Raw genomic sequence first — 26,232 nt, forward strand, 5'->3', positions numbered from 1 at the left:
TAAACGTAAAAAAAAAAAAAAAAAAAAAAAAAAAAAAGTTAACTGGGGCACCCGGGTAGCTCAGTCAATTGGGTGTGGGACTCAAAAAAATTTTTTTTAATTTTATTTATTTTTGAGAGAGAGAGCGCGAGCAGGGGAGGAACAGAAAGAGAAGGAGACACAGCATCCAAACCAGCCTCCAGGCTCTGAGCTGTCAGCACAGAGCCCGACGCAGGGACGCAAGGCTTGAAGCCACGAACTGCGAGATCATGACCTGAGCCAAAGTCGGACGCTTAACCCACTAAGCCACCCAGGCGCCCCAGATGTGGGACTCTTGATTTCAGCTCAGGTCATGGTCTCACCATTGGTTAAGTTTGAGCCCTACACGGGGCTTTCTGCTGTCAGCACGGAGCCTGCTTCAGATCTCTGTTCTCCCACCCTGCCACTCCCCCCTCATGCTCTCTCAAAATAAATAAACATAAAAAAAGTTAACTAGTAATATCTGACATTTACTGAGTGATTGCTATGGTGCCAAGCAACCTGTGTGACGTGTCTAATTACATTCTCTCAAGAAGCTATTAATATAAGGGCATTCAGTATTCTCTCATTTAAAAAATGAAAGAAACTAAGGCAGAAATAGTTGCCTAAGCTGGTCAGCAGCTAAGCCAGAACACGAACACATGAAGCCTGAAAGCCGAGTTAGAACTCTTTACCATAATAGTTCCGCACATCTTATGACCAGCGAAAGTCATACGAGCAACTTCATAGACGGAAATCAATAGGGCCAGGGGTCAGCAGGAAGTGACTGCAGGATCTAGATTAGAGGTCACTAATGCGTCACTCTCAATCGCATCTCAGCTAGTGGGACCATAACGTGATCAGAACGGGGAGCGGGGTAAAAAGGCAGAAATGCACTAGAACCTGCGGAGGCTCTCAGGCTGCAGCCACGACGGGAGAGGCCGTGGCGCATGCGCGGCATCCGGGTTCTTGCGCGCGCATCTACTGCAGACGTGGCAGAAGGAGTGTCCGGCCCTGGAGCGTGGGGGAGGAGCTTCCGGGGGCGACGCTCAGGCCCCCTCGGAACCGGAAGTTGGGCCTGGGATCCTTGACGTTAGGAACGAAGTCGAACCTGGATCTGGAGCCGGGTGAGGAGTGGCATCGGGAGGTTGGTGGGTAGGACAGCAGGGGAGAAGCCGGGGTATCACTGGCCTCATCGGGGTCCCGTCCGAGAAGGAAGGGAGGAGCCTGGGGGCGGGGCACGGAGAGAGACCCTCACCTCACGCATCCACAATCCTGAATCAGTCCTAGACCCTCCCTTCTCTCCTCCTGGCCCAGATTCCGGCTCCCGCTTCCTGCCCCAAGCCTGTTGAAGGGCGCGAGACGCTCGATCTCCATGCTTAATGGACCAGCCCTCTCGTCGTGGCCCGAGAAGCTAGCTTGACTTCTTGGTCTTGATTCCCGGCGCTCCCAGCCTCCACAGCTCGACTACCTTCAGAGTTCTAGGAAGCTTGCCCCGCCCCCTGGGTTGTCACCCTCGGCTGTCTACCCAGAATGAAGTCCAGACTTGAGCCTTACTCCAAACTCTTGGGTGTGAGATTATTTCCTGGCGAAGAAGCTCCTTTCCTCCGCTCCCCGCCCCCACACTGATTTAGGAAGATACAGGGGCAGGGGACATCTGTCAAGCTTAGTGTTTGTGACCTGTGCAAGGTTTAGGATTTGGAAGAACAGCTCCTGAGATGGGTTTAAGATTAAAGAATTCTAGCCCAGGAGCAGCTCAGCTTTTCTATTATCAAGATGACCCTCTTTAGCAAATGGGAGAGGCCCATTGTTCCACTACAGCATCTGTGAACTCTCCTGCTTCCTGTGCCCCATCTGTGTATAGGGTAGTTGAATGATAAGGCGTTCAGATGTGATCAGATAGTCTTGTTCTTGGAAGGACCCCGGAAAGGCTCTCACATTCATTCCTCTGTTGCTGGGTGAGATTGTCATAATTTTAGTGGTGGCCTATATTCATGACAAACACAAGGAGAGCAGAAACGGGATAGTTGGGAGAAGTGATGGGATTTGGAATACTCCAAATCTGCTTGAACTCCCTCTGCTTGAAGGATAGGTGAATGATCTTTTTACATGAAATCTTTGTCATTGATCCTTGAACTGTTTTCCTAGGTTATTGTGAGAAGTTTTTGTTCCTGGCCTGCACTTACTGGTGTCTGTTACCTTGCTAGAGTTTTGGGTGTCCTTTGCATTTAATGATTTTAATGCTTTAGTTTTCAAATCCATACATTCTTTTGGTGGAAAGACGGGATGGAGTAGCATTTGAATTATTGCAGTTCAGCCAAAGAATTTATTTCTCTGATCAGTTACTCTAGAATTTGTCTTTTGAGAAGGAGGGAATTTAACTGATCTGTTTTGTATGTGTAGCCTGAGTGATGGAAAATGACTAGCACTTTAGAGGGTATTCAGTGTTTGTTGAATGAATGGATGCTAGGGTGAATGAATGGAAAGTGGGAACACTGTTTCATTTACTTATAATATCACAGTAGTTCATCAGTGGCAGGACTCCTTGTGTGACTAGACACTAGAAATCATACCACTGGGGAATGGAGGCTATTCCCCATTCCAATGGGGCCTATCTGAAGTTGAAATTTATACCCTCCTGGCAGTGACAAAGCATGGGGTTCACAGTAACAAATCCTTACTTTGAGGAGGTAATGTGGCTACTGGCTGGGGCAGAAAATTACAAAGATCTTGTAGTAGTATGGGAACAATTAGGCTGATAACTGCCTGATAAGGTCAGTCCTTTTTTTATCTATACTTTCTACCCTGAATAGTTGTTCTCTCTTTAGGAAGTTGATTTTGACTAATATCTCTCTTCTCTCTCATCTATTAGGTGAGACCAAGTTGGGGATGCACTCATAATGAACGTCAACCAGTCAGCTCCACCTGTGCCGCCATTTGGGCAGCCCCAGCCTGTCTACCCAGGGTATCATCAGTCTAGCTATGGTGGGCAACCAGGGTCCACAGCACCCCCAACTTCCTATGGAGCCTACAATGGCCCAGTACCAGGCTATCAGCAAACACCTCCCCCAGGTATGTTTCCAAGTTTCCTTTGAGCTTAGGAGGGGAATCAGTAGTGTTCAAGCTGGGTGGTATTGCCTTATGGAAGCTGCCTAGAGAGTTGGGATGACTGGGATTGAGGAACATGCCTCTGGCTCTCAGTTACAAGAACTCTGTGGGCAGTCTTCCCTTCCCTGTTTTTACATAAGTTCTGCCTTAAGACATCTAATGGAAGCACATCTTCCAGATTCAGTGGCAGTTCATTTCATGTGAGTGTCATCCTGTATGTATAGCCTCAACTGGCTGCTTTGTTCACAGCTGGATGGAAAGGTTGTGGTCACAGCTCTTTCAGAGCCTGTGACCAGGATTGAATATTTCCTGTTGACCTAAAGTCTCCCTGAAATCACTTGTTCTTCATGTATATTGGTAATACCTGTCATTGGATTAATGGTTCTATTTATAAATGACTCTGGGACATGGGAAACTAATTCGTGGATAAAAAGTGTGGTGTTTGTGTGTCTAAATTTTGGTGCTTCTCATATCTTTCTGTTGATACCATTTTTTGCCTTTGCTTGAGTTTCCTCTGCTTCTTAGATGCTCTGTAATATCAGGACAATAAGAGAAGACTAATCTGCTGCCTTAGGATCAGTGTTTGCCTTTTACATTGCTTTTTCAAGAAGAGCAGCTGGTACTCTACAGACTGTCCATAAGGCTTTTTGGAAAATGGTTAACAGCAGATCTTTGGTTAGGCTAGCTGAAGAGTTAATGCCAAATGCTTTATGCATAACTTTTTAAGATAGTAAATTCCATACAAGGATATGGGAAAAAGAAGGCACCGAGAAAGCATAGGTAAGATTTGGGAAATGAATGAAGTATTACCGTTTTAATTATGATTTTGAGAAAAAAAAATTGTCAAGTGGTGAGATTAGGTCTCAGGTCTTTGGAAGAGCCTTATTCTGGGTTGAGACTTTGGCTGGACAGAGTCCACCTCTGATCTGTCATTTCCTGGCTTATCAGGATGGAGTTTGGCATTGCCTCAATGGGAAGTTTTATTATTGAAAGGAAAACCTATCTGGTTCTGGGATGGCTAGTGAACGGGTTCAGATTAATTAACCTGTAGGCAGGTTCTAAATTGTCTAATTGTCTAATCTCTATTGAGTAACAAAGCAAAAGAAAAACAATTGTTTGAACAGGGGTCAGCAACATTTCCAAAGTGATGTGCCGAGTAACTAATTCCCTGCATTTCATGTGGGAAGGATGGTTGGGGATAGTATTCAGAAAGGATGGTCGGGAGTAGTAGAAATAGCTTTGATAGGAGCTCTGAGGAGCAAAAGGGCTGGGGTACAGCTTTTGTGAAGACAAAGGTGGCAGCACTAGTGAGATGGCAAGTCAGCTGTCCTGACTGAACCACTGGGCAGAATCTCCAACCTGAGATTGCTTTCCTGAGCCATGTAATATTGGGAATGTCAACACTTAGAAGTGGATGGTTAGGATAAGTAGAATATATGAAAAAGAGGTTGGCAGAATAGTCTCTCCAACAGGAGCCTGTCTTTACAAATTAGTTCAGTTTATTACTTGATCACCTTCTGTACTACCTTTCTCATATGTTCAAAGTTTCTGAGTTCTGGAGTAGGATCTTTTCCTTAAAAGAGTTGACTTTTTGGGGCACCTGGCTGACTCAGTCAGTGGAGCATGCGACTCTTGATCTTGAGGTTGTGACTTTGAGCCCCATGTTGGGTATAGAGATTACTTAAAAATAAAATCTTTTTTTTTTTTTTTTTAAAGAGTTGACTTTTTGTCTAGGGTAAGAACATTAGACTGTCCTGGATTGTATGAAAGTGTATGGTGATTGCAGGAAGCCCTTATGTTCTTGTGGCTCTAGTTACAGCTTCACGTATAGTATATCTGTCTAGAAGAATGGAGACTCTCTGACTGGGCGTCCATGTTCAGAATCTGCTGTAGCTGGAGTTGCATGTTCATGGTATCCTTTTGATATCAAAGCTGTGGCACTGGGCCAGTGAAGCTCTGAGCTTATTAATTCTTGCTTTATATTCCTTGCTCAGGGTGGAGAAGAAAGTTATTTCCCAATTGCTTAGTTTCTGTCCTTTACCCTCAGGTGTGTCAAGAGCCCCACCTTCTTCAGAGGCACCTCCAGCCTCAACAGCACAGGCCCCTTGTGGCCAGGCTGCTTATGGCCAGTTTGGCCAAGGAGATGTACAGAATGGGCCGAGCTCCACTGTTCAGATGCAGAGGTATGTATTTGGGTCAACCTAAAATCGGTCTGATGAAATTAGAAGGATTAGGAATGGATGAGGGCCTGTTTCTTTTTTCTTGACTTTCTCTTAGATCCTTTTTTCTCTTCCCTCTACTTTTTTGTATTTTGTTTTCATTTTTCCAGATTATGGGTGCTGCTGTTGTCTCCTCCATAGATCATTAACCCATCTTCGTACCTGAGTTCTTTTGTATATTCTTTCTGTGAACTTGAGTTTTTTTCTTGACTAGACATATATCTTCAATAATTGTTGCAATCATACTGAGCCTGCCCTCAGGGAGAAACAGGAAGAAAGGATCTCAGAATTATTTATGTCTCTTCTGACTTCTCCCTTTCCTCTAGATCAGGCAATTAGTAGGACTTACTGGATAAGTTTGGGTGTGACCAGTTTTGAAAAGAAAGATACTCAAAGAAAAACCACATAAATGATAAAAACTTTGGTGGTACATGATCCAATAAACACCTGTCTTTGTATGGAAGTCCATTAAGGGAAGGCAAGTCATCTCTGTTGGACTATTGTTTGTTTCTTGGTAAACAAAGGATAAAGTATAACTGCAAGTAGGGTGTGTGGTAATGGAAGTCACTTTCTGACATTTTTATTGGGTGTCCAGAATATACATTTTTAGCATCAGATGTTAGCATCAGAAAGACCCTGGGAAGTGCTCCCTAATCTTGTGTGTTAGAAAACACTGAGAAGCAGTATAAGAAATTCATTCATTCATTCAGCCACTCAAAAATATTTATTTTGTATTATTATGTGTTGGGTGTTGTTCTACAGGTTGGAGATAAAGCAGCAAACAAAACAGACCGAATCTCTGCCCTGGTGGAATTTATAGTCTAGTGGAGTACACAGAAGATAACAAGTAGACAAATATAAATAAATAAAACAGAGTAAGGATATACAGAATGTCTGGTGAGGAGGTAGGGAGCTGTTTTAAATACATTGGTCAAGGAAAGCCTCTCTGAAGTGATGTTTGAAACTTCTGTGAAATGACTCAGGGAGCTATCCAAAGATCTGGGAGAAGAATGTCTTGGATAGAGGAAACAAATGTAAAGGCTCTGATGGAGAAATTAATTTAGTGGGTGTGAGAAAGAGCAAGAATGCCACCGTGACTAGAGCAGAATGGAGTGTGGAGGAGATAAGGTAGAAATATAGTCAAGAGCCGTATCATGTAGTGCTTTGTAAGTCATAGTAGGAAGTATAAATTCGATTTTAGTTGGAGTGAGAAGCCATTGGAGAGTTTTAAGCTGGGGAGTAATACATTTACATTTATTTGTTTGTTTATGCAATAGGTCTTTTCATTATAATATAAAACACATACAGAAAAATCCATACAAACAAATGTATGGCTTAGGAAATTACTGTAAAGTGAATACCCTTGTAACTACAACCCAGATGAAGAAATAGAAAGAACTCTGCCACACGCCCCAAAAGCCCCTTCCACGTGCCTCAATTCAGTCATAACTCTCTCCTTATCCTCATGAGTAGTGATTATCCTCTTATAGTAACCACTTTGTTGTGTTTTTAAAAATAGTTTACACCCAAATGTACATCCCTAGATACCACAGTTTAGTTTTGCCTGTTTAAAAAACCAAAAAAACAATTTGATGTGTCTTTAAGTTGATAGGTTCCCTTTCTTTCTTTCTTTCTTTCTTTCTTTCTTTCTTTCTTTCTTTCTTTCTTTCTTTCTTATTTAGAGAAAGAGCAAGCGAGGGAGGGGCAGAGAGAGAGGGAGATAGAGAATCCCAAGACTTGGGGCTCAATCTCACAAACCATGAGATCATGATCAAAGCCGAGATCAAGAGTCAGATGCTTAACTGACTGAGCCACCCAGGCACCCGCCATCCTCCATCTCTTTCTTTTCTTTCTATTTATCTGTTGAAGAACTGAAGCCAGTTGACCTGAAGAGTTTCCCACAGTCTTGATTCTTCTGGTTCCAAATTCATATTACAGTTCAACATGTTCCTCTTTTCTCTGTATTCTCTGCAAATTGGCAGCTGGATCCAGAGACTTGCTTTCTTAATATCTTGTCTTTTTTTTGTAATGTTAGCAATTGTTGGAGCTTAATACATATGTATATTAATTCATTGGGTTTTCAAAATGGTGATACTTTTGAATTCTTTTGTTTTTCATTTAATTGTTTGAATACTGTTACAGTTTTCCTCTTGTGTTGTTTGGTTACTTGTGCAGCTCATATAGGTTAAATGCTTGCTTCTTTACCTTTATTTCCAAGTTTATAAGGGAATGAATTGGTCCTTTGTTACCTACTGAAGGTGACCTCTTCTTTTTTAATGTTATTTCGAATTTACAAATTTAAACATACATATTTTTATTTATTTAAAATGTTTATTCATTTTTGAGAGAGAGAGAGAGTAGGGGAGGGGCAGAGAGAGGGGGGGACCAAGGATCTGAAGCAGGCTCTGTGCTTACAGCAGCCCTGTGCGAGCTCTATGCTGGGCTCGAACTCGTGAACCATGAGATCGTGACCTGAGCCGAAGTTGGACGCTTAACCAACTGAGCCACCTAGATGCTCCTAAACATATATATTTTTTAAAGTTTTTATTTATTTATTTTGAGGGAGAGAGTGAGGAAGAGAAAGAATCCCAAGCAGGCTCCATGCTGTCAGCCAGAGCTGAACACGGGGCTCTATCACACAAAACATGATATCATACCTGAGCCGAAATCAAGAGTGAGGTGTTTAACCAACCGAGCCACCCAGGCACCCTGAATTTAAACAAATTTGATGGGTTTTGGGGCACTTGGGTGGTTGAGTCGGTTAAGCATCCCGACTTCAGCTCAGGTCATGATCTTGCATTCATGAGTTCTGCACTGGTGGCACAGAGCCTGCTTGGGATTCTCTCTCTCTCTCTCTCTCTCTCTGCCACTCCCCACTCAGGTTCTTTCTCTCTCTGTTTTTCTCAAAATAAACTTTAAAAAAAACATATTTGATGGGTTTCAACCCACTGCAATTATCATCATTATTGAAGTTTAGAGTGTTCCATCTTTGACCAATGGGAGCTTCTTCAAGTTGACTCCTGAGTACTTCTGACATGGCCCTAGTAGTCTTTGGGAATGATAAGATGTCTTAGGATTGTCTTACACATTTTAAGCCCCAGACCAGGAATTAGGCATTTTTCCAAGAAATCCTTTATTTTGGTGGTGATAAATGACATTTTGTGCCCGTAATCTGGGCACTAGGCATGTTCACTGATTGGTCACTCCTGGGCCTTTACAGTAAGCATAGCTAGGAAACACATATCTACATATCTATAGATATCTACATATACATGTTTAAATTTGTACTTCCAATTCAAGACTACAGAGCCTTTACTTAACCTATTATACCTGTATCTCTTCTTTTTCTTAAGGCTATGGGGATGATGGAATTAGAATACTGAAATATGCCATAATTTCTCATTTACTTTATCCCTTATTGTACACAGCAGTCTCAGTACAACAATACTAACACTATCACAAATGTGATTACTAAAAACAGTATCTTTTTAAAATTTTGCATATACTCTCCTCATTCTGTAATAATTTAAAAACATATACTATATATATTTATACTAGATATATATATATGTCTTTCTTTCAAAAATAAAAATAAACATCAAAAAAAATTTTTTTAATTGGATTCTGGTGATGGTTGCACAGCTCTAAATTTACTAAAAATCGTTGAATTGTACACTTAAAAGGAATGAATTTAATGGTATACAAATTGTGTTTCAAAGCTTTTTTATTTTTATTATCGTTATTTTTTTAATGTTTATTTATTTTTGAGAGAGAGAGAGAGAGAGAGCATGAGAGGGGGAGGGGCAGAGAGAGAGGGAGACACAGAATCTGAAGCGGGCTCCAGGCTCTGAGCTGTCAGCACAGAGCCCGATGTGGGGCTCACACTCACGAATCATGAGATCATGACCTGAGGTGAAGTTGGATGCTCAACCTACTGAGCCACCCAGGTGCCCCAGGTCAAAGTTTTTTTATTTTATTTTATTAAAAAAATTTTTTTTTAATGTTGATTTATTTTTGAGAGAGACAGAGACAGAATGCAAGTGGGTTGGGGCAGAGAGAGAGGGGGGCACAGAATCTGAAGCAGGCTCCAGGCTCCGTGCTGTCAGCACAGAGCCTGACGCAGGGCTCTAACTCACAAGCTGTGAGATCATGACCTGAGCTGAAGTCGGACGCTCAACCGACTGAGCCACCCAGGTACCCCTTTCAAAGCTTTTTTTTTTTAATTTTTTTTTTAATGTTTATTTATTTTTGAGACAGAGACAGAGCATGAACGAGGGAGGGTCAGAGAGAGAGGGAGTCACAGAATCTGAAGCAGGCTCCAGGCTCTGAGCCGTCAGCACAGAGCCTGACGCGGGGCTCGAACTCACGGACTGTGAGATCATGACCTGAGCCGGAGTTGGTCGCTTAACCGACTGAGCCACTCAGGTGCCCCTCAAAGCTTTTTTAAAAAATGTCATCTTGGGTGGTGATATCATTGGAGTATCTTCCAGAAGCAAATGTGAAACAACCACACTCCCTCAACCCAGGCTGTAAAGGATTCTCAGAGAGAAAAAAAAAAAAAAATTGATTAGACTAAATAGAGAATATTAAAAGAGAGCAGATAGTAGACTAGTGCCTTGAAAGGACTAAGGGAATGTAATTGTCAATGTAGAATTATGTACCTGGCTAAGAGAGAGTACAAATACAGACATTTACAAACTGAGAGTTTACCATGTATCGACCTTGGATGAGAAAATTATCAAGGGATAGACTAAGAAAAGAAAGGAAAATTAACCCAGAAAGAAGAATCTTTAAAGAGAAAGGGAATAGGAACTAAAGACATGGAGATAGAATATAGACCAATTCTTTTGTAATGCTTGGCTAAAGAAGGAGCAAAAGCTTGAGGGAGGTCTGAGGTTTTAGTGCAATTTTATTTGATTGCATTTTTGAAAACAATTGAGATATAATTCACATATCATGTAGTTCATCCATTTAAAGTGTACAATTCAGAGGCATCTGGGTGGCTCAGTTGAGTGTCTGACTCTTGATTTCAGCTGAGGTCATGATCTCACAGTTTGTGAGTTTGAATCCCCACATCAGGCTATGCTCACAGCGTGGAGCCTGCTTGGGATTCTTTGACTCCCTCTCTCTCTGCCCCTCCCCGCTTGTGCTCTCTCTCTCTCAAAAATAAATAAACTTAAAAAAAAAATAAAGCGTACAGTTGAATGGCTTTTAATATATTCGCAGATAATGTGCAACCATTACAATTTAGAATATTTTCATCACCTCAAGAAAAAACACCATATCCTTTAGCTCAGTAGCTACCATTATTTAGCTATTTCTTCAGTCCCCCACTGTCTCAACCTTAAGCAACCATTACAGTAGTCTCCCTTTCTGCAGTCCAGAAGCAGATGATCCTCTTTCTGACATACTGTCAGAGGGTCAATAGTAGATCATTCACTTCACTTCATCTCATCGCGTAGGGACTTTATCATCTCACATCATCACAAGTAGCGTGACTACAATATAAGATATTTTGAAAAAGAGAGGAAACATATTAAAAAGCTATCCAACCTCATAAATAATGAGAAAAGTACAAATCAAAAGCCGTAACAAGATTCTATTCTATTATGTATCCATCAAAGTGGCAAAATTAAAAAGTCTGAGAGTCCCAAATATTGCTGGACTATCAGAATAACAGGAACTCTTTTTTTTTTTTTTTAATTTTTTTTTTTAACATTTATTTATTTTTGAGACAGAGAGAGACAGAGCATGAACAGGGGAGGGGCAGAGAGAGAGGGAGACACAGAATCTGAAACAGGCTCCAGGCTCTGAGCTGTCAGCACAGAGCCCGACGCCGGGCTCGAACTCACGGACCGCGAGATCGTGACCTGAGCCGAAGTCGGACGCTCAACCGACTGAGCCACCCAGGCGCCCCAGAATAACAGGAACTCTTTATCCACCGGTGATCAGATGCAAATTAGAACAACTACTTTGGGAAAATAGCTTGGAATTATTTGTTAAAATTAAAGATAACAGGGGTACCTGGGTGGCTAAGTTGGTTGAGTGACTTCAGCCCAGGTCATGATCTCACAGTGTGTGAGTTTGAGCCCTGCACTGGGCTTTCTGCTGTCAGAATGGAGCCCACTTGGGATCCTCTGTCCCCCTTTCTGTACCTCCCCCACTTGTGCTCGCTTGCTCTCTCTCTGTCTCTCAAAAATAAACATTAAAAAAAAAATAAAGATATACATACCTTATGACCCAGCAACTCATTCATAGATACATGCCTTAGAAAAATTCATGAATATATATATATATATATATATATATATATATGAAAAATTCATGTATATAAACAGGTATATGAGTGTTCATAGCAACATTGTTTGTAATATTAAAAAATTAGAAAAACCTAGATATCTACATTAAAATACTTAAGTAAATCATGGCATATTTATTTAGTGGACTAACATTTAGTGATGAAAGGAAATGCTACATGCAACAGCATAGATGAATTTCATAATCATGGTTGAACAAAAGGAGCAAAACTCAAGGAGTATATGTGAAGTGATTCCGTTTACAAAAGTGTAAAAAAGTGACAGAACTGGTACCTGGGTGGCTCAGTTGGTTGAGCGTCCAACTCTTGATTTTGGCTCAGGTCATGATCTTGCTGTTTGTGAGATTGAGCCCCATATTGGGCTCTGTGCTGACAGTGTGGAGCCTACTTGGGATTCTCTCTCTCTCCCTCTCTCCCCACCACCCCCACCCCCCACTTGTGCTCCATCTCAAAATAAATAAAATAAATATTTTTTTAAAAAGTGACAGAACTGAACTATGTTGTTTTAAAGACAAGGGAATGATTATTAGGAAGTTAGGAAAGTGGTTACCTCTAGGAGAAGAGAGAGGGAGGGCTGTGATGGAGGGGAGGAGCACTGGGCCTTTGGGTGCTAATGTATTCTATTTCTTGACCTGGTTTTTAGTTACATTGGTATTTGTATTATAATTATTTAACAGTAAATACTTGTTTTATGTTTTTTTTTTTTTTCCTATTTATGTTACACTTCATAATTAAACAGTAAAGTACATTGAACTAAGATCAGGTCTGGGCTCTAGTTCTAGCCTAGTTTGCCACTTATACTCTTCATGTCTTACTTTTCTATCTGCTGTGTCCTCATTTTGCTGTGAGGATTACATTAAATAAAGCACTTAGAGATGCTTTATAAGTTGTAACGCTACTTAGAGATAAGGTGGTATTTTATTATTACTCAGGCATGTGATGGAATAACATTGGGTAGTTGATAGTATTATCCATATTAATGGAGTAGTAACCATGAAATATAATTATTCTGACAAGGATTTATGGGCTTAGGCTATGGAGCTAACAGTATGTTTGGTGCTATAGAAGACAAAAAGTGCAGAGCCCAACAAAGGACAACAAATGCAGAGCTCCTCTCTCAGGGAGATAAGGTTCACTAGCATAACACTCAGAAAATAGTAGTTGAATGAATGAATGAATGAAAGAAAAGTGTTAAACTACAAGACTAATATAATAAATATGTTATATTTATTATACAAAATATAATAAAGTACAAGTTGTTTAGTAGAGACAAAATAAGCAGGAAGAATAAATCAGAATTTAAGTGTAACTGATTATTGTTGTGAAGAGTTTGATTCACTCTTGAAATCTCATATGGGGCTTTTATGTATAATCTGTGTTGTAGATTTCTGCAGTAATATCAACATAAAACACCACTTTAGTTACTAGTTGATATGCAATGCTACGGGAATGATTTTGTATTTATATTTTAATGTGCCATCTGATACCATGGGAATGTCCAGTGTCGCTATCCAAGTAATGAGGCTTTGCTAGATAAACCTGGCTAGAAGGCTCTCTGGTTTGTGTCCTGTTTTCCTAGTCCCTTTCTGGTAGAGCAGGCATCATCTTTCTGATTAGTACAGAATGTCAAACTCAGATGACTTACTCTGCTCTTAACACCTTTAGCCAGGATAAAGTAATAAGTACTTTGATTGTTTAACTCTGTTGAGTCAGAGGAGGTGATAATCTAACTAGTAGAATAAATAATACCTGATCTGAGGGTGCTTGGCATATGTTTGTGGAGTGAACCTAATGGAAAACAAGATTTTCCATGAATAATCATAGTGTGGATCATCAGGAATGTAATACATCTACAAATATACAAAACCATGAAGCCATAAAAGAGCCCAGGATGACAGGAAGATGCTGTAGAACAGTATAGTTTCCTGTATGATGTGGAGCTCCTGCCAACTTTGAAGGGTCTCCCGGCCTACTTGTTACCTCTGCCTTCCTTGTATTTACAGGTTCCCTGGGTCTCAGCCATTTGGGTCAGTCCCATTGGCCCCTGTGGTCAGCCAGCCAGCTGTGCTTCAGCCCTTTGGCCCTCCCCCGACAAGTGCACAGGTGACTGGTCAGCTGGCAGGAATGCAGATCAGTGGTGCTGTGGCTCCAGCCCTTCCCCCTGTGGGGCTGGGCTATGGTGAGTACTGATGACCCCAGGATTGTTATTTTCCCCTTCTTTTTAAATATATATATATTTTTAATGTTTATTTATTTTTGAGAGAGAGAGACAGACAGAGTGTGAGTGGGGAGGGGCAGACAGAGAGGGAGACACAGAGTCCAAAGCAGGCTCCAGGCCCCGAGCTGTCAGCACAGCCTGATTTGGGGCTTGAACTCACAAACCGTGAGATCATGACCTGAGCCGAAGTTGGACACTTAACCGACAGCCACTCAGGTACCCCTACCTTCCCCTTCTTTTTAAAAGCATCAGACTCTGGTGTATACCCGAATCCCTTTTATTTCTTGTGCTTCTGAGGGCCAGCTGATAGGAGTGGTCATTCCTGCCCCTCTCACGTGGAAAGGGGAAGGCAAAATGACTAGGGTTCTGACTGTATCTCTTCTACTTCTCAGGCCCACCAACATCGCTGGCCTCAGCCTCAGGAAGTTTCCCCAACTCTGGTCTGTATGGCTCCTATCCTCAGGGCCAGGCTCCTCCCCTTAGCCAGGGCCAGGGTCATCTTGGGGCCCAGCCTCCCCAGCGATCTGCCCCACCACAGGCCTCCAGCTTCACATCCCCAGCTTCAGGGGGTCCTCGGATGCCTTCGATGACTGGTCCACTCCTGCCTGGACAGGGTTTTGGGGGGCCCTCTGTGAGCCAGCCCAACCATGTGTCCTCACCTCCTCCTCAAGCTCTGCCTCCTGGCAGCCAGATGACTGGGCCCCCAGGACCACCACCACCTATGCACTCCTCCCAGCAGCCAGGCTATCAGCTGCAACAAAATGGTAAGTTTTTCCCAAGGTCTGTCTAGAAGCCAAAGGCTTCAACTATTCAGGTGTTTTTGTTTGTTTAATATTGCTTGCTAAGCGGTGAACTAGATGGGTAGCTTCAGGGTATTATTACTAGGATGCAGGATTTATAAGACATTCTTTTTTCTTTTAGTTCAGATAGTGTGGTCTTTCTCTGAATGGTCATTACCTCTATACTTATAGGAGTCTAGTCATTTCCCTGAGGCCTTAAGAAGAGATCGGGGATTTTGAATTTATCAACCTGTGCCCTTGTCTTTCAGGTTCCTTTGGACCAGCCAGGGGCCCTCAGCCCAATTATGGAAGTCCCTACCCAGGAGCATCCACTTTTGGCAGTCAGCCTGGGCCTCCTCAACCACTGCCTCCTAAGCGCCTGGATCCTGATGCCATCCCAAGCCCTGTAAGTAGATACTTATGTGGTCCTAGGCAAGGAGTTTGTGGCTGCCAGATAAGTGAGTCAACCTAGATGAGATGTTTGCCTAGCGTTTTCTGATTATTTTCCCTTTTCATTTATCTTCTGTTAGGTATAGAACCTAGATGTAATTTTTGATTCTTTGAACTGGAACTTGAGGCCCCAGAAATCTTTTGGGGGCACTTTTACTCTATAGCTGGGCAGGGAAGAAAGCAAAGCTAAGAGTGATCAGTAGTGTCAGACAGCTGGGTTGAGTACTGCCTTCTGTCACTATTGGACATAGCATGGTAACCTCTACCCTTCTGTGGAGTAGTAGCTGGGTCCAGGTCTTGTCCTTTTAGATTTAGTAGGATAGCAGTCTTCTTAATGGGTAGATCTGGTAGGAATTCTCTGATGGTAGGTGTTAAGAGAAGGAAAGCCTCATTGGTTTCTCTGTGCCCCTAGTTGGACAGTGTTTTAGGAAGAAACCTCCAGTACTTTTGTTGGCTAGAATCCTGCTGTGTGGATGGGGGAAAAGGGATCTACAGTTTATAAGGGCAGTGTGGGGAAGCTGCTTCTCCCAGGAGGGGGGTGAATTTCACTCTTAGAGCCATCATCAGAATCCTTAGGGCTTCCTTATCCTACTTGGAATAGAGGCTGGGACTGTACTCCCAAGTGGGGGCTATTTTATAGTTCTGTCTGCAACATTTGCTATGTCAGTTACCTCACCATGCTTAGCCATTGTCATATTCCATTCTGTTCTCTTTCCTCTTCCTTTGGGGAATTACCATGGTGAAGGACCCTTTTGGCTAAGAGCGACCCTAGAGGATTAAGCAGCCCCTCCTTTTCGTCTCCTTCAGGGAGAAGTAGAATCTGGGTTGGATGTGAGGAAAGGCTTCTTTAAGCATAAGCACGGTCCTTAGATGGGAGTTTGGCCTTTTGGGGGGAACATCCCTCTTCTTCCTTCTTAAGATTTCTCCCATTCAGCCCCTCTCTCTAAAACTTGCTTCCTATTTGCCACTTTATCTTTCTACATCATAGTCTGAGCCATTAAAGCCTCTGTGTTGGGCCAGAGAGCCCTGGAATTTCTGACCTAGAGGGGGCCTGATTTCAGCAGTATGAGCTGGGCTCCAGCTATTCATGTCTAATTCATCTGGGTCAAGAGAAGTAACATCTGCTTCTTGTTCTTTTGTCTCCCTCCCTGTATTCCCCTGCTGCCTTTATTATTAAAACACTAAAAGCAACTCAATGAGCTGCCTCCTCAGCAGAAAACCAGGCACAGAATAGACCCTGATGCCATTCCTAGTCCAGTAAGTGCAGGGGGTGGTGTGTGTGTGCGTGTCATCCCTGTGTTAATGCCACCCATGCATGCCTGTGACCTCATCTTCACCTCATCCACCATGTCCATCCCTCTCCACCCTCTTCCCTTAGTCCTTCTAGACCCTCGCTTTTACAAACCAGAAGGATGTGCATGTCTCAAGTCACCATGTAATGAAATAACAAGCTGTTTGGCAGTGCCTTGAGTATGGGGTGGTAGAAGACCAGGCTGTAAGGTGGCATGTTAAGCTTTGATTTTAGTTCTGCTGGGTCCTCCAGGAGCCTGCATGTGACATTTGAAGGAACAGGACAAAGTTGAGTAGTAGGTCCTTCCCCTTTGGGACTGATATGTCTACAGCTTGTGGAAAAACTTTGGGTAGGTGACTACTAATGTACAAGTTTGGGATACTGGTATTTCTCACAGGGGAAGAGACTACTGGTTTGGGAAAGTGTGGGCCACTTTCTCATCTGGAGAATCTATTTGATTCTGATATATTTCTAAGCTTCAACTCTTTCTCCTATGTAATATGGAGTCTTATTCTCCCTTTACTTTTTCTGGTTTTACAAACCATCTTGAAGTACTGACCAAAGGTCATCAGCCTACACAAAGATCTGATTACCAGCTTTGCAAAATCTTTTTTTTTTTCCTTTCCTTTGCTGGATCTGTCAAAATGTGGGGGACTGAGGATTGGGCTTGTAAGGATTGGGTACTTAATCCTCTTCTCCCATATTTACACACGGATGCTTACCTGAAAATAAGGCAGCATCTGCTTCCTCACCTTACCTGTTCATTTCTGTTTAATCCTCTCCTCACCCTGTCCCTTCTACTTTCATTGAGTGTAGAGTCATTCCAGGTAGATTTCATTTTTACATGGTTATTGTTGTCTGTTTTCCTGCTCTGACTCAGAATGTGTCTTGGTGAGAGGAGTGGGGGGGGGGGGGCATGTAATGTGGGAGGGAAGTGAAATCTGATATATTTGAAGGTTTGTGATGAGAGCTGGAACTTTCCTGGAGTGGGGGGAATAATGGGGTGGTCACCACTGATTGGGGGTCAGGGCAATTTATATAGAAGCCCTTTCTCAGTGTTGACTGTACAGCATCTTGCTACTGATTATAGAGCGGAAGATTGGCATTGTAGCATTTTATGTGATCTCCAGAACGAGAGCAGGCCTGGTGCATGAGGTGTTCTTAGCAAATTACTAGTTTCTGTGCAGTAGCTCTAGCCTTTCTTTCTCCTGGTTTTCTAGGACCTGGTACTTCCCTTTCTTGTGTCACCCTCACTCATTTCATTTCTTCCCTACAGATTCAGGTTATTGAGGATGACAGGAACAACCGGGGTTCAGAGCCATTTGTTACTGGAGTACGGGGCCAGGTGCCACCCTTAGTCACCACCAACTTCCTGGTGAAAGACCAAGGTAAGAAGGGTATTAATTCCTTCCTGTGAGGGCCTTTTCTCCAAGATTATCAGCTTATGGATAGGGCTTCTGTTAGTCTTTAATCAGAGACCAGTCCCTCTAGGGGAAAAGCCGCCATCAGCTCTAGCATATGTCGGGGTGATGAGGTGGATCAGCAATGGAGAGCTGGTGTCTAGAGGGATTCTGTGATCTGACTTAGGTTTTCTACCTCCTACTTCAGGGAATGCAAGTCCCCGATACATCCGATGCACATCCTATAATATCCCTTGCACATCTGACATGGCTAAACAGGCCCAGGTGCCTCTAGCAGCTGTCATCAAGCCACTGGCAAGGCTGCCACCAGAGGAGGTGAGTCAGGGAAGGGACTGGAGTATAATGAAAGGGAGGAAGAGAGGGGGGAGGAAAAGAGGGGGCATAAGACTTCTTCCTGAAGGTGATTCTAGCAGTCACAATGAAAGAAGTCCTGGTTGGGCAGGAAGGGAGAGTATCTCAATAGCTTTCTACCCAAGGGCCCATGCCTGATGGGTGTGGTTGTGATGAGAGTAAAAGCCCAAGAAGTTGTTGGGTGGGAGCATGGTCCATATGGGAAACAAACTGAAAAGAGGCAGGGCCAACTTGTAGGGGAGGAGACAGCTGAATGCAGAAGCCTTACGGTCATCTCCAGATGATTACAGGTACATTATTCTATTTTTATTCTATACTGTCCTAACATCCCTGGTGAGTTAGGGAATGTTAGGAAATCATATAAGGGAAAAAGGTAGATCAGGGTCCAATAGTCCTTCTCTTATCTGGCTTGGGCCCTGATTTTTCACCTCAATACCTGAAATCAGCAAGAAAAGAGAGAGAGAGAACTTGTCAGCTGCTCTGCCAGGCTTTGGCAGGAAAGTCTGTTTATGCCTGGCTTAATGAATTTAGAGTGGATTTCTCTATAACTGGCTCACTTTACATCTTGCTTCTCTGTCTTGCTCTGTGTTCTCTCTCTCTGGATCTCAGTGGGGATGGTTAGACATTTAGCTGCTGGTCTCTTATCTGTAGCATGGCATCTAGTTGAGACACTGGTAGATGTCACAGATATCCAGGGATGGGGAGGATCAGTGTCATAAATACCTGGTTGGGGAAGGAAGCAGAGTTAAGATCCCTAGGGCAAGAGTGAAGAGAATTGAAGATAGGGCCTGAAACGAGAATCCTAGGGAATCTTTGGCTTTCTCCTTATATGCTTATAGCAGCCCCTGATTTGTTAGGGCCACTTTCACAGTTCTCTTTCAAGAAGGGGAGTTGTGGAGATGAGGAGTAAGAAGAGGGGACTATAGAATTTGAACTCTTAGGGACATTCCTCTGCCTGGTACCCTCATCGTTTGTCTTCATTCCCTTTCACTGTATTCCCTCCTCAGGCAAGGTATCTCAACCATGCCCTTCTCCCCTCCAGTTGTTCTTCTTCATCTACTGCCACATGTCTCAACCCGCTGTAGCTTTCCTTTGTCTGAGCCCCTTCCCTTTGCTCCTTAGGCTTCACCGTATGTCGTGGACCATGGGGAATCTGGCCCTTTGCGCTGCAATCGCTGCAAAGCATATATGTGCCCCTTCATGCAATTCATTGAGGGAGGGAGGCGCTTCCAGTGCTGCTTTTGCAGTTGTATCAATGATGGTATGTTCATAGAGGCTGGGATTGGGGGGGGGGGGGGTGTTATGAATTGCATCTTCATTATTCTCTTTCTAGTTAGATAGGTAAGGTTCCCTTATTCAGGAACTGTGGAAGTAGGGCACATATGGGGATGTGGGGTGGTAGAGTGAGCTTAGCCAGTGCAAGACTACTAAGATTGAGAGTGGATATTTGAGTAATATTCTGACGTACTCCCCACAGTTCCCCCCCAGTATTTTCAACATTTGGATCATACCGGCAAACGTGTGGATGCTTATGACCGTCCTGAGCTATCGTTGGGCTCTTATGAATTCTTGGCCACTGTAGATTACTGCAAGGTAAGAGAAAGTAGCATGGGGAGGAGAAGTGGGTGGAAGACAGTGAGACAGCTGAGAATTGCTGTGTTCATTTTCCTCACCCTTTCATTGTCCCCTCTGATATTGACTTCTCTGTAGTCAACTAGCCTGCTTACCAATGCCCTTCCCTCCCCAACATTTCCTTCCTTTGCAGAACAATAAGTTTCCCAGCCCTCCTGCCTTTATCTTCATGATTGATGTCTCCTACAATGCCATCAGAAGTGGTCTTGTTAGGCTCCTCTGTGAGGAGCTCAAGTCACTGTTAGATTTTCTACCTAGGTGAGACTTATGGAGCCAGGGTTCTTTTTTTGGATAATCACTGGGGTGGGGGTGGGTTCTGGTTGACTCAGTAGGTGGAGAAGGTGGCCAAGTGTGTGTGGGTAACAATGTTACCTTCTACAGGGAGGGTGGAGCAGAAGAGTCAGCAATCCGTGTTGGCTTTGTCACCTATAATAAGGTGCTCCACTTCTACAATGTGAAAAGCTCACTGGCCCAGCCACAGATGATGGTTGTATCGGATGTGGCTGACATGTTTGTGCCACTGCTGGATGGCTTCCTGGTCAATGTCAGTGAGTCTCGGGCAGTCATCACCAGGTAAGAGCCAGATTGTGGGGATAAAGTGGGAATGGGGTAGAGACAATCAGAGAAAGTCAGTCGAGCAGAGGGCTCCGCAGATGGACAGGGACTGTGCCTCAGGAGTTTTCAGTCTGGGGTAGGGGGAACATGATTCTTCAGTGAATTGAGGGCTAAGGCATTGAATCTGGATAGCAATTTTGATTGCCTCCCATCATCTATCTTTTCAGCTTATTGGACCAGATTCCTGAAATGTTTGCAGACACAAGAGAGACAGAGACAGTATTTGCTCCAGTTATCCAGGCTGGGATGGAGGCTCTAAAGGTAAGGCTAGAACCCTGGCAACTTCTCTGCCTCACTTTCTTCTGACCATCTTACTCCCTGGGATATAACTTTCTTTAGTGATTGATGACTGCCCAATGAGTCAGCGTATCTGACATAATTGGCACCAAATAAATGATGAGGGAAGGGATGAATGAATAGCTGAATAAAGGAAAGAATGAACAAGTAGTCCTCTCTTTCCTAGGCTGCTGAGTGTGCAGGGAAGCTGTTTCTGTTCCACACCTCCCTGCCCATTGCAGAGGCCCCAGGGAAACTGAAGAACAGAGACGACAGGAAGTTGATCAACACAGACAAGGAGAAGGTGTGGGATTGGGAGATGGGGGGAGAACTTTCTATTACAGAGGAAGGTGGTGACTCTTCATAATGTAGTACTTTTTTTTTTTTTTTTATGTGTATTTATTTATTTATTTATTTATTTTTTTTTTTTTTTTATTTATTTTTGGGACAGAGAGAGACAGAGCATGAACGGGGGAGGGGCAGAGAGAGAGGGAGACACAGAACCGGAAACAGGCTCCAGGCTCCGAGCCATCAGCCCAGAGCCTGACGCGGGGCTCGAACTCACGGACCGCGAGATCGTGACCTGGCTGAAGTCGGACGCTTAACCGACTGCGCCACCCAGGCGCCCCTATGTGTATTTATTTTTGAGAGAGAGAGTGTGAGCATGAGAGGGGGAGGGGCAGAGAGAGGGAGACAGAGGATCCGAAGATGGCTCTGCGATGACAGCAGAGAGCTCTACATGGGGCTGATGCTCACAAACCATGAGACCATGACCTGAGCTGAAGTCGGACACTCAGGGGCCCCCACAATGCAATACTCTCAACTTTCTTGAGGGGGACTGGGATGAGACACTCTCCCCTTTCACATGTCAGGTCCATGACTGCCAACCTTCTCCAGTGCTCCACACCTCTCTACCCCATCTCATCCCAAAGCGCTCGATAGATTCTTCTTCTTTTTTTAATGTTTATTTATTTTTGAGAGAAAGAGGGAGACAGAGTGTGAGTGGGGGAGGGGCAGAGAGAGAGACACAGAATTTGAAGCAGGCTCCAGCTCTGAGCTGTAAGCACAGAGCCTGATGTGGGGTGCAAACTCATGAACCATGAGATCATGACCTGAGCCAAAGTCGGATGCTCAACTGATTGAGCCACCCAGGTGCCCCTTGATAGATTGTTCTTTTTAAGAGAATGTTCTACTACTACTGCAAATGCTTATGAGGTAGATCTGAAGTCTTACATATATTTGAATATCCCATATTAAATATACAGTTTTCAAATAGGGTAGAGCTGAGATATTCGAATGTTTTCTCCTGTTCCTCCCCAGACTCTGTTCCAGCCTCAGACAGGTGCCTATCAGACCCTGGCCAAAGAGTGTGTGGCCCAAGGCTGCTGTGTAGACCTCTTCCTCTTCCCTAACCAGTATGTGGATGTGGCCACGCTCTCTGTTGTACCCCAGCTCACTGGTGGCTCTGTCTACAAATATGCTTGCTTTCAGGTAGGGCATGGGACTCTGGGTGGCAGGTGGAAGCCGGACAGATAATGTCTGCCTACGTGTGGAGCAGCTCTTTAGCTGCTGACTCATTAATAGGAATACTGTTGGAGGAGAAGACCCCATAATGTAAAGAAAAGAGTAACAAGGGTAGTGGTTAGGAGCATGGGGTTGGAATCAGTCTTCAGTTGTTATTCTGGCCCTCCCAGAATACTCACTATATAACCTAGGAGAAATTACTTATTTTTTGTTTGTTTCTTCATCTGTGAAATGGGATTTCTATCCAACCTCCCATTTTTCTGAGCGATAGAGAGGCAAATGGAGAGGGAGAGAGAGAATCCCAAGCAGGTTCCATGTCCAGCATGGAGCCTGATGCAGGGCTCAATCCCATGACCGTGAGGTCACACCCAAGCCAAAATCAAGAGTCGAGCCCTCAACTGACTGAGCCACCCAGGTGCCCCTATAAAATGGGATTTTAATACTTAAGATTTATTATCAGGAATAAGTAGTTATATGTAAAATACTTAATGTAGTACTGGGCTTGTAGCAAATGCTTAAAAGCTATCATTATCATCGTCACTGTTACTATGATTCAGCAGCTTGTAGAGTGGAGGGGATGCAGGGAGATAATCTGCAGGGTGTTATGTAGTCAGTGATGTGACTCTGGGCCTGGGGGGGCTGCAGGTGGAGAATGACCAGGAACGGTTCCTGAGTGACCTGCGTCGGGACGTACAGAAGGTTGTTGGCTTTGATGCTGTGATGCGTGTTCGGACAAGCACTGGTCAGTCCTGGTTGGAGAAGAGCAGATTGGGGGCTAAATCTGGAAGGGAGGCAAGTGGCACCTGTCGTATTTGTAGCCCTGACTCTATCCATGTGGCTTCAGGTATCCGTGCTGTAGATTTCTTTGGGGCTTTCTACATGAGCAACACAACAGATGTGGAGCTGGCTGGGCTGGACGGGGACAAGACGGTGACTGTGGAGTTCAAGCATGATGATCGGCTCAATGAAGAGAGTGGAGCCCTCCTGCAGGTAGCAGGCAGGCAGGGGTTGGGGAGGAACTGTCAAGTTCATTGTACTGGATATAAATAGGCTGCAGGGAAGAGGATAAGAGGTGGGTGGAGAGGACTAGAAGAGGCTGGGGAAGGGATGGCTCATGTCTTTCCTCTATCTTACTAATATAGCAAAGGAGCAGTTTTTCAGAGGGCTTTGGTGAGGGAGGGGTATGAATTCTCCTTTTCTCCCTTCTCCTAGTGTGCTCTGCTCTACACCAGCTGTGCAGGGCAGCGACGGCTCCGCATCCACAACCTGGCCCTGAACTGCTGCACCCAGCTGGCTGATCTGTATCGAAACTGTGAGACTGACACACTCATCAACTACATGGCCAAGTTTGGTGAGGGTAGAGGCAGGGCGAGGGGGGATTGGGGCTGAGAGAAAGGTGGTTGTCGGTGATTCAGCATTCCCGGGTAGGTGTGATGGTGGGAAAGCACATGTGATGGGGTGGCTAGCCAGTGACTGTGCTGTCTCCCTTTCACATCCAGCATACCGGGGGGTCCTAAATAGCCCTGTGAAGACTGTTCGTGACACTCTCATCACTCAGTGTGCCCAGATCCTGGCCTGTTACAGAAAGAATTGTGCCAGCCCCTCCTCTGCAGGACAGGTGGGACAAGCATGTTGCAGGAATTGTTAGGACAAATTTTTGCATTTGGGAGAGATTTCTCATGATTAACTTTACTTTGATAACCCCTGCAGTTGATCCTTCCTGAGTGCATGAAGCTACTCCCAGTTTACCTGAACTGTGTGTTGAAGAGTGATGTCCTGCAGCCTGGAGCTGAAGTCACTACTGATGACCGTGCCTACGTCCGACAGCTGGTTACCTCCATGGATGTGGCTGAGACCAATGTCTTCTTTTATCCTCGGCTCCTACCATTGGTGCGACTAAGGGCTGGGGTGTGAGACGTTGCACTGAGAAAGGGGCATCATAGAAGGAGGAAGGGAAAGGTTAATATTATCTGTGGTTGACTCTAGTGAATTTGTTTCTAACCTACATTATCTGATGTAATTTTCACACTGAAAGAGTTACTGATTTAGCTTTCTGAAATTTCATGTGTGTGTGGTGAGGGGCAAACTTGTCTTATGGCCCTTGGTAAATAACCTCTTGCCCCTTCCTTTTGTCTAGACAAAGTCTCCCATTGAGAGTGCCACTGAACCACCAGCAGTTCGAGCATCTGAAGAGCGTCTGAGCAATGGGGATATATACTTGTTGGAGAATGGGCTCAACCTCTTCCTGTGGGTGGGAGCAAGTGTCCAACAGGGTGTTGTCCAGAGCCTCTTCAGTGTCTCCTCCTTCAGTCAGATCACCAGTGGCTTGGTGAGGGCAGGAAGTCAAGGGGAATATGGGTGTGGAAAAGCATTTTGTGATATAAGTGGGAGTCAGTAAAGTTTGTATGCTAGTCCCCTTTAATAGCAGGGAATCCTTGGAGGGGATGGGGGATGCTGTCATTATTCCGAGGCTTGTTTCAGATAATGCATAAATCTTTGCTGCCCCATTTTGCCTTGACTCAGAGAATTTTACCATAAGGATAAATGAATTTTGTATTGCAGAGTGTTCTGCCAGTTCTGGATAATCCACTGTCCAAGAAGGTGCGAGGCCTCATTGATAGCTTAAGGGCACAGAGGTCACGGTACATGAAGGTAACACTGATCTAAACTCTGCATTTCTTACCTTGTTCAGTCCTCCCCTGGAATGGGGGGTGGGAGTAAGTGATGGGATAATGGGATTTTAGGGCATGTTTAATTCCTTTTGGCCCTGCCTCATGACCCTGTCTTCTGGCTATAGCTTATCGTGGTGAAACAGGAGGACAAGCTGGAGATGCTGTTCAAGCACTTCCTGGTGGAAGACAAGAGCTTGAGCGGGGGAGCATCCTATGTGGACTTTCTCTGTCATATGCACAAGGAAATTCGGCAGCTACTGAGCTAGAGCAAGTGGGTAAATGGCATAGGGTCCCAGGCCAGCTTCCAGAAAGTACACCAGGATGGCAGAGAAATTGGAACAGTTCCATTATCTTATAAGTCATGTAAGCTGACCTCAATCTCTCTGGGGGGAGGGGGAGGTATAAGGAGACACCTTTCTGGAATCAAGTATCCTACCACTCTGTCATGTCCTGCTGATGGAAGGTGCCCCTATCCCCTCACTTTACCCTCCTTTTCCTGCTAATCCTGTCGTAATGAATGTAGTTTCTCAGTTCACTGTATATGATTCGGTATTGGGGGATTTGGAGGCACCCAGACTCTGGCAATATTATGTGTCCCCTTAGACCAGCCTCCAAGAAGAGAGGGGCAGGCAGGAAGGAGTGGGAATCCCAGGGGTACTATGCGGGGGTGGGTAGGGGCTAATTCAGCTCAGTGTCATCAAAAACTTCCTATATTAGGGACGAAACATTCAGGTGCACAAGAGCTGGGGTATAGACCATAGATGGTGGAGAGAAAAGTGGTTGGTCAGTCCTTTTTGGGCCTGGAAGTCAGCAGCCAAGTCAAAGTTGGAGAGTGGTTGATTAGCTCTTCTGTCTCCTGCAATGATTGGTGATCAGTAAGTGGATAGAGGCACATTGTCAGGGATGAATGAGCCTGGGAAGTGAGTTGCAAAGAATATTAAGACCTGGGAGAGGTAACAGCCTCTTTCCCAGCTGGAAAGGCTCCAACACTGGATGGTTCTGTTGGGAGCCTGGTCATCAATTTGCAATACCTCACAGAGCCAGCCCCATCCCACTCTGAGCTCCCACTGGAAACACTGCTTCTCCAAGCTGGGAGTTGTTGAGAGGGGAGAGGCAGAGGTGGCTGGAGCTCTGTTCTCTCCTGCCGGGACACCACTCAAGCTCTGGTATTGACAGAGTGGCCGACCGTTATCTTCCAACCTGAACTGGCTGGGGCAGGACAAGGGCTAGGCTTGATGGCCAGGCTTGCCTGCTCCCAGCCTGGGATGCCCCTGCTCCGGACCTCTCATTTCTCTTCATTGGTTTATTTTTCAATGCATCTTTAATTTGTAAAGAAATAAAATAAATTAAGATGTAACAATTA

General features: G+C 44.3%; 1 protein-coding gene across 6 annotated transcripts; it reads left to right on the plus strand.

Annotated features, from left to right (window-relative positions):
* The first annotated feature begins 995 nt into the window (after positions 1-995).
* SEC24C (SEC24 homolog C, COPII coat complex component) lies at positions 996-26,232 on the plus strand. Of its 6 annotated transcripts, none has more exons than XM_019444563.2 (24): positions 996-1,124; positions 2,870-3,069; positions 5,153-5,288; positions 13,644-13,819; positions 14,251-14,622; positions 14,907-15,043; positions 16,276-16,344; positions 17,655-17,766; positions 17,987-18,114; positions 19,273-19,411; positions 19,628-19,743; positions 19,916-20,040; positions 20,164-20,355; positions 20,565-20,658; positions 20,861-20,977; positions 21,994-22,164; positions 22,843-22,939; positions 23,042-23,187; positions 23,410-23,548; positions 23,697-23,815; positions 23,908-24,087; positions 24,335-24,526; positions 24,760-24,849; positions 24,995-26,232. In XM_019444563.2, exons 2-24 carry the CDS (start codon positions 2,898-2,900, stop codon positions 25,133-25,135), a joined length of 3,360 nt encoding a protein of 1,119 aa, XP_019300108.2. In that variant the 5' UTR covers positions 996-1,124; positions 2,870-2,897; the 3' UTR covers positions 25,136-26,232. The 6 variants fall into 6 exon arrangements, with proteins under 6 accessions (XP_019300108.2, XP_019300113.1, XP_019300112.2 ...); XM_019444568.2 differs by having other exon boundaries at positions 14,530-14,622; XM_053909574.1 differs by lacking the exon at positions 996-1,124 and adding an exon at positions 1,303-1,567.

Source organism: Panthera pardus, unplaced genomic scaffold (assembly GCF_024362965.1).
Source record: "Panthera pardus isolate Hobbes unplaced genomic scaffold, ASM2436296v1 HiC_scaffold_22, whole genome shotgun sequence".
NCBI classification, from domain to species: domain Eukaryota; kingdom Metazoa; phylum Chordata; class Mammalia; order Carnivora; family Felidae; genus Panthera; species Panthera pardus.

What these genes read in the sequence shown, in the direction of transcription:
- SEC24C (XM_019444563.2), top strand. Translation starts at nt 2,898, where the DNA reads ATGAACGTCAACCAGTCAGCTCCACCTGTGCCGCCATTTGGGCAGCCC. An exon ending in CAAGGCTGCCACCAGAGGAG is followed by an intron (nt 18,115 to 19,272) that starts GTGAGTCAGGGA and finishes TTTGCTCCTTAG; the next exon opens with GCTTCACCGTATGTCGTGGA. An exon ending in AGAGGTCACGGTACATGAAG is followed by an intron (nt 24,850 to 24,994) that starts GTAACACTGATC and finishes TTCTGGCTATAG; the next exon opens with CTTATCGTGGTGAAACAGGA.